Below are 15426 nucleotides of genomic sequence, written 5' to 3' on the forward strand. Positions count from 1 at the left end.
ACACATTTATAGGAAACCTACTGTATATGTCCTGCACACTAGGGATGAACAAATAATGCAAATCTGATAACGATAAGCCGATAATTAAAATAAAAGGTTGATATTAAAATTGTCATACTACTACTAAAATAAAATTTGTTAGTTTGTGAAAAATGAAGAGTAAATGAACATGTAAATAAACACACACACACACACACAGGTACATACACATTATATATATATATATATATATATATATATATATATATATATATATATATATATATATATATATATATATATATATATATATATATATATATATATATATATATATATATATATATATATATATATATATATATATATATATATATAGATCATGTTGCATGAAGATATTTTGTAAATTTCCTACCATAAATATAAAAATTATTTATTAGTAGTAGTAATATGTATTGCTAAGGACTTGATCTGAACAACTTTAAAGGCAATTTTCTCAATATTTAGATTTTTTTTGCACCCTCAGATTCCAGATTTTCAAACAGTTGTCCTATAAAAAAAAAATCAATACACCTTCATATGATGTATAAATATCAATTAAAAAAATTTACCCTTATGACTGGTTTTGTTGTACATGGTCATATATATCAGTAATTGATAGTGGAACCAATATATAATGCATACATGCTCACAAACACTCTTTTGAAATCAAGGATACTGGCCAGGGTGTTGACCCTGCTCTGTATAGACTTCAACCACCCTCGCTGGGAGGTCATGTTCTCCTTGGTTGCCATGGCAATGCTGTGGACAAAAAAATAAAAACAAGAATGGGTTTTATTGGCAATGGCTCATCACAGCACGTATGCAATGAAAGTGGTCAAAAAGTGCACTGATCAGTGCGTCAAGGGCGCAGCAGCTGTTAGGACTGCAGACACAGGAGAAAGTCCCTCAAAGACAGCAAACGTCTCTTTCACTAGGTTTGATTTCAGACAGGAAGGCATTAGTTGCATTAATCTAAAGCTCCAGAGACATTAGCCACACACAGCTAGAAACCAAAAGTATGCAGAAAAGTGACCAACCATTACATATCCATTTCCCTTGACATTGCAAAAAGTGAACACCTCAACATTTGGGACAAATCAGAGGTTTTCCAACAGCCTTCATTTGTCCTAGCTTAAAGGCATAGTTCGCTCAAAACTGAAAATTCTGTCATCATTTACTCACACATGATATTTCAAAAGTACTTAAGACTTACATTCTTCTGTGAATCACAAAGAAGAAAGTAATGTTTTGAAAACTTGTTCTGGCAAAAAGTATGGAATCTTAACACAAATGTTGTTCACCCAGATTTTTTACTTTATAGCAAATTAACAAATCATAGATATGACACAAAAAAGGTTTAGTTCAAAAGCTTAATATTTCTGGCTTCATGAAACATACACTATATTGTTAAAAGTATTGGGACTCCCCTCCAAATCATTGAATTCAGGTGTTCCAATCACTTCCATGGCCACAGGTGCATAAAATCAAGCACTAGACATGCAGACGCTTACACAAACATTTGTGAAAGAATGGGTCGCTCTCAGGAGCTCAGGGAATGCAAGTGTGGTACTGTGATAGGTTGCCAGCTGTGCAATAAGTCCATTCGTGACATTTCCTCACTACTAAATATTCTACTGTCAACTATTAGAGGTATTATAACAAAGTGGAAGCAATTGGGAACAACAGCAACTCAGCCACGAAATGGTAGGCTAAGTAAAATCACAGAGAAGTGTCAGCGCATGCTGAGGCGACAGTGCGCAAAAGTCAACAACTTTCTGCAGAGTCAATAGCCACAGGCCTCCGAACTCTGTGTGGCCTTCAGATTAGCTCAAGAACAGTGCGTAGAGAGCTTCATGGAATGGGTTTCCATGGCCGAGCAGCTGCATCCAAACCTTACATCACCAAGTGCAATGCAAAGCGTCAGATGCAGTGGTGTAAAGCATGCGCCACTGGACTCTAGAGCAGTGGAGTAACGAATCAAGCTTCTCTGTCTGGCAATACGAAAGACAAGTCTGGGTTTGGCGGTTGCCAGGAGAACAGTACTTGCCTGACTGCATTATGACAAGTGTAAAGTTTGGTGGAGGGGGGATTATGGTGTGGGGGTTGGTTTTCAGGGCTTGGCCCCTTAGTTCCAGTGATAGAAACTCTTAATACTTAAACATACCAAGACATTTTGAACAATTTAATGTTCCCAACTTTGTGGAAAGAGTTCTTCCTGTTCAACATGACTGCGCACCAGTGCACAAAGCGAGGTCCATAAAGACATGGATGAGTCAATGTTTGTGACCCCTGGATGAATGAAATAGCATTTAAATATATAAAAAGCCAAATGAAAACCACCATTAACACTAAACAGAAGAAAACAAGGTTACAGTGGGCTAAAGAGAAGCAATCATTGAGTGTGGACGACTAAATGAAAGTGACATTTAGTGATGAATCAGTGATGCTGGAACTTTTGTCTGGTGCCGTTCTAATGAAACATGTAAAGATGTCTAAAGAAAACAATTACATTTCCCAACTAATTTATTATATGGGGTTGCATGTTAGGTAAAGGATCAGGGGGGATGAAAATCCTTACCTCAACAGTTAATGCACAGGTGTACACTGACATTTTGGACACCTATTCCATCGATAGAAAAGAGTTTCGGTGACGAAGTAATTTTTCAGGATGATGCATCTTGCCACAGAGCAAAGAGTGTTAAAGCTTTTCTTCAGGAAAGGCTTATCATCTCAATGACATGGCCAGCAAACAGTCCGGGTCTCAATCCAATTGAAAATGTATGGATGGGAAAAAAAGAACTGGTCCATGACAAGGCTCCATCTAGCAAAGCTGATCTGTCAACCAATATTTGAGAAAGTTGAAACCAGCTTGATGGGGAATATTGTTTTTCATTAGTGAAGTCTTGTCATAAAAGCCAGAGGAGGACCAACAAAGTACTTGTGTTTTTTTTTTTGTAGATAATTTCATAATTTTCCACTCTACTTTGTGTGATTCCATACTTTTTTCCCCCTCTATTTAATCTGGAAAGACATGCCATAAAAATATGTAAGTGAATTTGTTTGAGGCATGTTTCATGAAGCCAGAAAGTTATTGAACAAAACCTTTTTTGTCTCATATCTGTGATTTCTTTGTTTATTTTTTTGTATACAAGTCTGGTGGCTTTTTTAAGTGAAAGTGAAATAAGACAAGATAAATTGAGTGGGAATGCACAGGACTGCTTAGTAAATACATGAAAAAAAACAAATACAATATTTATCCTTCTTTTTTAAGCATGAAAAGTAAAATGTAATCCTTATCCAGTACATTAAACAACTGGAAAGTCATGGGCCTTCGATTATTGTTGTGGACAGTGTGGGGGGAGGGTGCTTGAAGTCAAGAAGGTTGAGAACCACTTATCTAATGCATTTTAATTATGCACTGTTGCATCCTATAATAAGACTGTTGGGTAGGTCCAGTACGTATTTGTTTTCTTCAGCTGAGTCTTGCTTGCTTGTTCCTAGTGGGGAAGATTAAATTGCTTTGTGACAATACAGCTCACTCCAACTCCACCTCAGCAGATTTGTGAGTGCAAACTAATGCCTGGCACCCATTAAACTCCTGTCTGCCCTACTCTGCAGAACAAAAGCCATCAGATATAGTCCACCACAAGCGCTCAAGCAGATCCTACTACACCTTGTTCATAATGAACAGGAGATCGTATCCATCAAACCCACAGAAAACAGGTGTCATCTAGAATGTGTTTGAGGCAAAACCTGTGAAATTAGGTCTAGTCACCACCATTTTTACTTGCGATTACTTGCCAGTAGCCAAACCCCACTCACACAAACAAATCATAAAGCACATTAAACAAGACAGAGCACCCTGTAGGCCACAAGGTCTCTGGTGTTTTGTACTCCCAGGAGCCCCCAGTCACGAACAAGCAGTTATTTAGTTATAGCCAGAGTTTTTATGTGACGCCTCTAGACAGGCCCTTTATCATTTGTTAGTTCTTTTGCATCTGCACACAGATCATGATGAACACATGAACTTAACCCCTAGAAGTCTGCACAGGTTTGGGGCCATTTAGAAGTTGACATGCTCTGACATTTGTGCTTTTTTCAGTTGCTTATAAACATATTATTGGCAAAAGTGTCATTACACTGTATTCAGCACAAACTGGGCTACCATGATATGTGAGCAACATGTATGTATGCTTGTATTTTTTTTTTTAGAGAATAACGTTTATGGTTTTTGAAAAAACAAAAAATTTAAGTCACTGAATTAAGGCCACAAAACACAATAGATATGTGTCCACAAGACTTTTGACTAATGGGTGTTGCCTAGAGTTTTTGCTTCAAACTGATGTGAGCATCATTGTGCCTGCTCATTCACATAAAACAATACACTGATTTAAATTTTGTAAGACACTTTTTCTTTACAAAGGCCGAAGAGGTGTGACTGATCATGAATAATTTGTTTTCTTTATTTTGCAAAAAAGCACAACATTTTGTTTTTATTGTGAGTGTACACAAATAAAATTAGAAATTTAACAGATTATAATGATATATTAACTTATAATGAACACTTGCCTGAATGATAATAATCAAGGCGGTCGTGCTGGCGTTATCTTTGACCTCTAGGGGTTAATCTCCTAAACTTCATATCTGTGTGTGTGTTCTAAATTATGCATTTGTTTGAATATGCTACCTGCAACAGTGCATCTCAAAGTCTCGCTTGTGATAGACAGAAGACTTTTGGCTTATTTTAATTCACGTTTTGCCTTGTTTTAAATCATTAAAAGAGAAACATGAGAGCCCACACTCTTCAGAGATCTGGGCCCGTATTCATAAAGATTCTAAGAGTCCTCTCAGAAAACTCCTAATTTAGCTTAAAAACTTTTACGTAGGAGTCTTAGCTTAAGAGCTATTCGGGACCGATCTGAGAGCAACTCTGAGCAAGGAAAATGCAAAAACTTTTATCTTAGTGAAGAGGCGGGGCTGACCCCGTTGCTACGTATGACACAGTCTTTTGAAGACTGTGATTGGTTGGTTGTCCAAAAAGGGGGAAAAAGGAGCGCCTATAGGGTCTATTCTAAGCCTTCACTTTGAAATTACAAGCGCAAATTGTCCTATATTACCGTTCTCTCTCACTCACACACACACATTATATATATGTACACTGAAAAAAATTATTATGGCCCGATTAAATTAAGCATAATTAATTTGTGCTCGTTTAAATAATTTAAATTTAGTTTTTTTATTTTAATTTAAAAAAATTAATTGGTTTTATGGGAATTGCATGTGTCTTTGTTTAAATTGAGATCAAATAATTTGATTGCGACCACTTACGATAAAAAATTTAGTAAATTAAAAAAAAAAAAAATTCAGTGTATATAAATCCTTTTATTATTTACCATGCTGTTAATTTCCTATAAGGTATTTGATTGGCTTAGAATTATAAACATTGTTCCACTCTCTCCAATTACACTGATTGCTGGCATGTCTATTTAATTGTTTGTTTGAAAGTTGGGTTTAATGCAACAAACATGATCCCTGCACAATCTAATCTATAGCGTCTTATTTAGTCACTGTTATCCATTGTCTGCAACACATTTCTTCTCCCTCTTCGTCTTTCTGCCATTTTCTCCGCTACTAAAGAAACTCTTAAGCCTCTTAAAAGTCCCCATCTGTGCTCTTAACAAATTTGACCTTAAGACCTCTTTTAAGGGTTAAGATGCTTTCTGAATTACTTTTTTCTTTACTAGGATTTTTTTGTTAATTTTAAGAGTAAACGCCCACATTTCTAAGAATTTTCTTAGAATTTTGTCACTAGGAGCTACTCTTTGCATTAAGATTCTTTATGAATACGGGCCCAGAACTCTGATGAAACATTAAACAATGAGCTCTCATCTTGGTGGCTCCAGGCTGTGGGTGCTACAAAGGGAAGATACTGATTACAAGCAGCTGATATAGCATATTTTTTTGCTTGAACAAGACTGGGGTGGGGATAAAAAGAGCTGCATGGACCTAGAGCCAACTTAATTAAGCACCAGTGCCGGCTGCCAGCTATGGGGTTCCCAGAGGTGCGCAGTGAAAGTGTAGGCTACTCTCATGACCAGCACAGATCCGCAGTGAGGGAAAGATGGTAGTGCCCACTAGCACAATATTCACAACTAACACACCTCAGGAACAAGGCACAGTGGGAGATTCATGCAGCACATGCCAAGCTTTACTGTTAGTTTCCCTTAAAGGAATAGTCAACCTAAAAATTATTCTGTCATCAATTACCCACAGGACACAAAAGAAGATATTTTGAAAATGTGTCTGTGTTTTTTTTTTCTCCAAATAATGGAAGTCAATGGGGTCCAGTGTTGTTTTGGCCCAGGGTTATTTTCATTAACTAAAACTATTAAAATGCTTTTTGATAACTGAAATAAAGCTGAAATAAAATAATATAGAAATATTTGAGGAAAATCTTAAAACTGAATGAAAATTAAAAATGCTGCCTAGGCTGAAATAAGTGCAAGTTACTAAACAAGCACTAAAATTACTAACTGGAAATAAAATTTAAAAAACAAAACAAAAAAAATGAACGAAAACTAAATATGATTTGTAAACCCCCCCTAAAAATAAAGTCACATAACAGAATTACAAAAAATTAAACGGATTAAAATGAAAATTGATAATATAAAAATAAAAACTAATTCAAAATATTATTACAAATTACAATACTATATAAATAATACTAAAATAACACTGGTACCCACTGAATTTCATTGTACTTACAAAAACAGTAATTCTTCAAAATATCACGATGAAAATGTTTTCTTTTGGGTGAACTTTAAGAGTCTGAATCCACTTTCAGTTCTAATCTAACGGTATCAACTCAATGCAAAAGCAATGGACCAGTGGTTTGTATCCCTCCATCGACTGAGATCTTTCTCCTTGAGTTAATGACCCTTGGCAGACTATTCTTTCAAAGAAACCAGGGGCCGTATTCACAAAACATTTTATCTTAGCTCGAAGAGTTCTCCTAAATGGCAGTAAAAGTTCTTAGTTAAGAGTTTTCTCTTAAAACCTATTCACAAAGCTGATGAGACCAACTTTTACTAAGGAATAGAGAGAAGTCTTAAGCTAAGAATAAGGGCCTCGATTGCTATGGATGATGTCATCATGCTTACTAACTATGCCCGCAGTGATTGGCTGATGGGGTCTCTGTCAGTGATTTAATCTGTAGAACGAGGTATCATGTTGCCATATTCAAATAAAGATTAAAAAAATTAGGCCAAGTGTCACAAATTAAACTAGTATATGTCAGCCTCTTACATGTCTGCATCTCGAGAGATTGCAGAATTCAAGCAACAAATGATGTTTTATAAACCAAGTTCGGGAGGAGCACGTTCAAATGCTCTCTAATCAGCGTGAGAGGAGGTATATACACAGCCGAGAGCCGACTGTCCCAGAGTTTTCTGCATCCCTCCGCCACCCCGACACCTCACTCTCGGTCGGCGATACGGGGCAGAACTGTGGGTTTGGGCTAAATTCCGAATTAGGAGCACTTGGTCCTCTCAGACAGCACGCTTATATTTGTTTACTCTATTCGAGCAATAGTGAACTTGTGAAAGCAACTGCCACAGGTAATCGGACATTATTTATTTATTTATTAAAGATTTATTTTTGGCGTTTTGTCATAGATTAAAATATATAAATCAAAATATGTATTGCATTTATAATGGAAAGTTTCAGGACAATGGTATACAGTGTCTTTGGCCGAATTGCTGAGGCTGATTGCGGCAACATTCATTAGGATTGTTTAGTGATTTGGTCTTAGTGACTTAGGAGTCCTCTTGACTACTCCTAACGTTTCACAGATTTAGGAGCTAGTTTTAGTGCTAAAATGCTTTGTGAAATATTCTTAATGCAAAAAATTTAGGAGTCCTAAAATTAGGACTGACACACCCATTATTTTTAAGAGTTTCTCCTAAATCGCCAAGTTAGGAGTTTCTTTTAGCCTTAAGATGTTTTGTGAATATGGCCCCAGATATTTTAGTAAAACAAATAAAAATGGGAACCGAAGAAGTGTCTGAACTGCTTTTATGAAGTTAGACTTACCTTATTGTGTCATCAATAAGTCGATCTGAGCTGCAAGGAGACAACAAAAAAAGAAGACATTTAGACAATGATAATGAGGTGAATTACTGGAGCTCTCTCCAATTTTTGAGTGTCAGGATGAAAGAATCAATGGCAAACATGCAGTGAATGCTGATCAGTACTTCACATGAAAACCAGGGCCCGTATTCATAAAGATTCTAAGAGTCCTCTCAGAAAACTCCTAATTTAGCTTAAAAACTTTTACGTAGGAGTCTTAGCTTAAGAGCTATTCGGGACCGATCTGAGAGCAACTCTGAGCAAGGAAAATGCAAAAAGTTTTATCTTAGTGAAGAGGCGGGGCTGACCCCGTTGCTACGTATGACACAGTCTTTTGAAGACTCTGATTGGTTGGTTGTCCAAAAAGGGGAAAAAGGAGTGCTTTTAAGTATAGGGTCACTTTGAATTTACAAGCGCAAATTGTCCTATTTTACCGTTCTCACACACACACACACACACACACACACACACACACACACACACACACACACACACACACACACACACACACACACACACACACACACACACACACACACACACACACACACACACACACACACACACACACACACACACACACACACACACACACACACACACACACACACACACACACACACACACACACACACACACACACACACACACACACACACACACACACACACACACACACACACACAATATATATGTACACTGAAAAATTAAATTAAGCATCATTAATTTGTGCTCGTTTAAATAATTTAAATTTAGTTTTTTATTTTAATTTTAAAAAATGAATTGGTTTTATGGGAATTGCATGTGTTTTTGTTTAAATTGAGATCAAATAAATTGATTGCGACCACTTACGATACATTTTTTTAGTAAATTCAACAAATCCTTTTTTTCAGTGTATATAAATCCTTTTATTATTTACCATGCTGTTAATTTCCTATAAGGTATTTGATTGGCTTAGAATTATAAACATTGTTCCACTCTTTCCAATTACACTGATTGCTGGCATGTCTATTTAATTGGTGGTTTGAAAGTTGGGTTTAATGCAACAAACATGAGCCCTGCACGATCTAATCTATAGCGTCTTATTAAGTCACTGTTATCCATTGTCTGCAACACATTTCTTCTCCCTCTTCGTCTTCGCCATTTTCTCCGCTACTAAAGAAACTCTTAAGCCTCTTAAAAGTCCCCATCTGTGCTCTTAACAAATTTGACCTTAAGACCTCTTTTAAGGGTTAAGATGCTTTCTGAATTACTTTTTTCTTTACTAGGATTTTTTAGTTAATTTTAAGAGTAAACGGCCACATTTCTTAGAATTTTGTCACTAGGAGCTACTCTTTGCATTAAGATTCTTTATGAATACGGGCCCAGAAGTATTTTCTTCAACAAATATGACGATAAAGGATTTAATAAGCATTACAATAAAAAAATGTTATCAGTATTGTCCATTGTCTACATAAAAACACTACAATGCATTAAAATCATAAGGTGGTGTCCACAACCTTTTTTTCACCATGTAATAAATAGCATATACAAAAGTAGCTGCAATTCTGCTTTAGAAATTCACACCATAGCACAAAAATAAGTAAATAAAAATCCTATTCAAAACAGGAGAGATATTGATTCCAAATGGTGAAACAAATAGATTCATAGATTATCAATGCAGTTATTGCTCAGAAAAGACAATTCTGTAGCGAGTGAATAAAATTCTCTTTCAGGAACAATTCTTTAATCTTGCATTAATATCCATGCTGGAATGTCTCATACCCCTACCACAGCCATTTTTCTCCCCGAAAAGGAGCTGCAGGCCTGCAGGGTGGGAATGAAATTCTATGCTTGCTCGAAATCACATCCTCCGTCAATTTAGATGACAAAGTCTGAGGGCCAGCGATACCTCAGGGGAAAGAAAGTCCTCAATTCCCAGACAAATGGTTTTCGGTGTGACAGAGAGCTCCAATTTTGATTACACGAGCAAAAATGAGATTGCAAGTTCTTGCTTTGACGCCTGTGAGCTCTCTCTCTGTCTGCATGGTTTGAGAAATCTGGCATACAAAAACAGCAGCTGGGACAATAGAGTCTAATGGTCCATATGCTGTTCAGCCCCACTACTGCAGAACAGGGCTCTGTCTTCACAGACACGTGAATGTTTATCTCGGTATCTTGTAAATGCTTTGAAGAAAGGAAAGGTGCAGCAAAATTGACGTGATAAGCTCCATTCTTTCAAATGACTGTCTTCTTAAGAGCTTATGGCTTTGCCTTTGATTGAACAAAAAGCCAAAACTGCATCGGCAAAGATAAAGTATGTGAATTCTCGGCTAGACTAATCAGTATTAATTGTCCCAGTGGGTGCTAATGATGCTGATTTTGCAGTTTAGATTGCAATTAGCAGGGCAAATATTTAGCATCCTGTGGGATTTGACCAAACAGGTTCCTTTATTCATGATCTGCATTTCATCCTGATAAATAATTAATGGCCTCCTTAAGACCCATTAATCTACATCATCTGCATCAGACATATATCCACTTGGTTGCCTACAAAGAAAATTACATTTAAAGGAAATAAATCAGATGAATCTGAAGATTAAAGTTAGTGTGAGGACAATGCAGAGTCTAAAATTCTCAACAAAAACGTCTAGCAAATGTAGTCTTGTCTCCCCATTAAGCCTCATCCATTTTGAACTCAACAGCAGGGCTATTAGTTCAATTACATTAGCTAGTATCACACATGACTGCCAGTCTGGATATTACAGTCATACAGTTTAGCACATCTAGATCTTGTTTGCTGGCACACAAATCTGGACTTTGGGGTGTATTTTATTTTGCACATGAAATTCCAATTGTCTAAAAGCTGAAAGTTCAGATGATGTGCACTGCAACCATTGAAAAGTGTGTGGTCGGCAAGAAATGTAATATTTAGTCTCTAATGCTCACCATGGCTGCGTTTATTTGATCAAAAATACAGTAAAAACAATAATATTGTATAACATTAGTACAATTTAAAATGACTTTTCTATTTTAATATATTTTCAAATGTAATTTATTCCTGTGATAGCAAAGCTGATTTTTCTAACTGTCATTACTCCAGTCTTCAGTGTCACATGATCCTTCAGAAACCATTCTAATATGCTGATTTGGTGCTTAACAAACAGTTCTTATTATTATCAAATGTTGAAAACAGCTTAATATTTTAAGCTTAAATCTTAATGTTGTTATACAAAATAATATTTTTTTAATGTAAACAGTAATACATTTTTTCAGGATCCTTTGACGAATAGAAAGTCCTAAAGAACAGCATTTTAACTAGTGTTAGACCGATTAGGCCGATATTTGCGATATTTTTACGTGTATCGGCATCGGCCGATACAAGGCTGCTACGTTCACCGATATTTTTTTTCCCCTGCATTATTTACAGACAGGCGTCCACAGGCAGCTCTCACCGTCTTCAAACCATTTTGCTCTCCCTCCCTCGCGCATATTAATCAAAATCAATTGAGAATTGACACAATGGTAAAAGGTCGAAAGACTGAAGTTTCACGTGGAGCATTGGGAGATTTTTTTTCTGAATTACCGCTGGTGTTGCTCTACAAGAGATTAAGTTAAGTGCACCTACACTCTAAAAAATGCTGGGTTAAAAATAACCCAAGTTGGGTTGAAAATGGACTAACCCATCAATTGGGTTGTTTAACCCAGCAATTGGGTTGTTTTAAGCAAACATTTAACCCAACCGCTGGGTCAAAACAACCCAATTGCTGGGTTAGCCCATATTCAACCCAACTTAGGTTATTTTTAACCCAGCATTTTTTAGAGTGTAACCATTAAATGACTAGGTTGTAAATAGTTTTAAAATTAAGTATAGTACAGTCAGTGTGCACTTTATTATGCTGCTTGCTTGTTGATACTGTGCAATAGTGTAATTATTTTATTTATGGTTAAATATTTATTTTCAGAATTTATTTTCACCACTGAACTCTTTTTTTTTTCTTGTTCTACCTCACCTGTTTTTACTATTTTTTAAATATTGTTTTTTTTTAGTTCAATAAATGTTCCTTTTTTTAAATTGTTATCATGATGATCATTGTGTCATTTTTATGATGTAAATTGAGGGAGCAAAAGCAGTATCGGTTCCAAATATCGGCTCAAGAAAATCGGCAGACCGTATCAGTCATCGGCTAAAGGCCTGTTCACACCGGGACGATTTTCGCACGCGTTTATCGCCGACGTTTAACGCCTCGGGACTAAACAATGGGCGCCAATGTGAGTGTTCACACCGACGCGCAAAACGCCAGGCGTAAAAGCGTCATTTTTAAAAAAAACGCCTCGGGTTCGTTTTTTTATTTTGACGCGGCGCGTAAAAAACTGTCCGACCAATGAGATCGGCGCTTTTGTTCACGTGCCTGGAGCTGCTGAAGTGACAGTAAAACACGACTTGGTGGCGCTCAAGCACAAAACGCTCTTGCCGAGCACACATTGATACGACGAAGAAGTAGTAGTAAGTAGACAAAGAAGAAGATGAACTGCTAATGCTGCTTGCCAGTTAGCAAAAAGTGTGTGAATGGTTTTGTCCATATACATAATATGTCTATGGTTTTGGCAAGCACGTAAATACTGTCTCTCTTCTCCTTCTGTGTGACAAGCGAGTGTCAGAGGCTTAAAGTGCCGCAGCACCATCTTGTGTACCGGGAGCGCATCGACTGAATGTGCACGTTCACTCGGCGCAGCGCCAGTGAAAATCGCTTGGGTGTGAACACTCAAGACGCGCCGAAAAACGGCACGAAAAACGCTGGCGATAAGCGCGCGCGATATTCGTCCCGGTGTGTACAGGCCTTAAGGCTGATGAAAAAAAATCGGTATCGGCACTAAAAAAATCCATATCGGTCGACCCCTAATTTTAACATTATAAATGCCTATACTGACTTTTGATCAATTTAATCCATGCTGAATAAAAGTATTCTTTTTTTTATTTTTATAAATACTTACTGAGCCCAAACTTTTGAACAGTAGTGTCGTGTGTATTATTCCGAAAAAAGTTATAATGATTCACTATTTAGCTCAGAAATCACAAACTGAACTCTTAGCAATGAAGCTTTACTACAACAACAAGGCTTGGTGTGTAGACCTATCCCACAGCGGCCAATAACCAACCCCTCCGGTCAGACAGACAGACAGACAGACAGACACACACACACACACACACACACACACACACACACACACACACACACACACACACACACACACACACACACACACACACACACACACACACACACACACACACACACACACACACACACACACACACACACACACACACACACACACACACACACACACACACACACACACACACACACACACACACACAACACACACACACACACACACACACACACACACAACACACACACACACACACACACACAACACACACACACAACACACACACAACACACACACAACACACACACACACACACACACACACAAACGTGCCATACCGCAAAGTGCTCATTGCATAAGTGCTCATTGCAAACCATGTACTCAGCATTTTATTTGCCAATTAGAATTGATAATGTTTCAGAGAAAAGTAGCAAAACAAATCAGGTAAGACCAAGTCACTAAATCATTGTCTCCATGGTGAAAGTATTAACTCGAACAAATCCAAATGACCACCAGATATGACTATCCTTGGGAAAAGCACCTATTTACAATAAAACAAAATGTGAGTGTGTTAGAGTGCACAACATATTTTGACCAGAACATCGCGAGAAAAGGTTTCAACTTTCCAGGCACTGTGGATTCGATAAGATTCATTTTGATTCCTGTCAGAGCATTTTAATGTGATTTTAAACCATTCAAGCGCAAGAAGACACGGCATACAACTCTGTTTTCTGTGCTGCCCACATATCCAAAGCACCCGCACAAAAAGCTGCCTCTCCTATAGAGCTTAAATACAGAATTCGAGAAGTTCTCTTTCTCGTCTTTTTGCGCTTGAATGGTCAAATACACACAATTGTTAAAATATCTTTGTAAACACAGTCAGTTATGATAACTTATGTGAATGTTAATGGTTGAGAAAGAAAACGTGTGCATACCAGTATACTGGATCTGTGCATTAGGCATTAAAGTGACAGCAGCCTAATAAACCTGCTGTCATCTGTGTCAATGATTTTAATCAAACAACAAAAGACTTCACTTTTGTAAAGGATTCATCATATTTGATTAAAAAATATAATTACATTTGATTTCAATTTCTATAACTGAACTTTCAATTGTATTTATTTGTGCTACTGCTAATTTGTTTTTGTTCTTATTTTATTACTGACTGTTTACTTGTTTTTAATAATTTTTGAAATTTATATTAGTTAGTCTAGGTGTTTTTATTGTGGTATTTTTGTTAAAACCGAAGGCAAAAGTTAATTGTGTAAGTGTTCTGAAGTCAGCTGATTTTTGTTCATGGTATTCAGCTACAACAGTGTGTTTTGCAAAAAAAAAAACACAGAATAAATATGTTTGATATGTAAATGTTAGACTTTTTTTTTACCTTATTGGAATCGAAACTGGCAAACAATAAGCAGATTTGGAATAGATAAAACTCAGAAGCAACAAATATTTTAACTTCAGTTCTGCTTTGATTGAACTGATGTCCAATTGTCCTGGAAAAATGATAACCTTTAAACCTAAAATTAAAAGTAATCTTTGAATCTATTCAACATTAATTTATGCAAACACATGCAGCACACCACTGGTCTGCACTGGCACACAGCCTTTCAGGACAAGCCATTTTGCTTAATGAGTTGCTTAATGGGTTCAGGCATCATATTGACACATTTAAATTTGTGTTGGAAATGTGCTTAAATAACACAGCCTAAGCTTTAACACTGACTACAGTTAGGACCTACAATTCATGATAAAAAATTGTTTTACCAATACTTTAAACCAATTTACTGCTCACTGAAATATTGCAAATCAATGAAACAAACTATTTTTTTTTTTTACTTTTAAAACATTTTGCACATCGCAATAATTGTAAAAGCATTTTATTCTGGCCATTAAGAACATGTCAAGACACTATTCACGAGGCTGCCTTGCAAATATGTGAATGTGAAAAACTTCAGAAGTAAAAAAGTTGTTAGAGTTAATAAGTACTGTTCTTTTCTGTGAAGCAGTTTAAACTTAGTCTCTTGACTGAATGGATACAATTGTTTGGTTTATTATCCATTTGTCTCATCACAAATATAGTGAACATTTTGTTTAAATATAAAATAAATATTATAGGAAC

General features: G+C 36.5%; 1 protein-coding gene across 4 annotated transcripts in view; it reads right to left on the reverse strand.

The window, feature by feature from the left end:
- gosr1 (golgi SNAP receptor complex member 1) overlaps nt 1-15426 on the reverse strand; it is a 47621-nt gene that overhangs the window by 3757 nt on the left and 28438 nt on the right. For all 4 annotated transcript variants that reach the window (XR_013817104.1, XR_013817105.1, XR_013817106.1 and 1 more), the window contains exons 7-8: nt 8113-8142; nt 698-780 (exon numbers count right to left, since the gene is read on the reverse strand). Coding sequence is in view for 1 of the 4 variants with exons in the window: in XM_079824272.1 (XP_079680398.1) it covers nt 698-780; nt 8113-8142 (113 nt within the window). In the remaining 3 variants the exon portion in view is untranslated. The remainder of the gene's footprint in view (nt 1-697; nt 781-8112; nt 8143-15426) is intronic.

The sequence above is a fragment of the Gobio gobio genome (assembly GCF_949357685.1).
Source record: "Gobio gobio genome assembly, chromosome: 8".
Classification (NCBI taxonomy): domain Eukaryota; kingdom Metazoa; phylum Chordata; class Actinopteri; order Cypriniformes; family Gobionidae; genus Gobio; species Gobio gobio.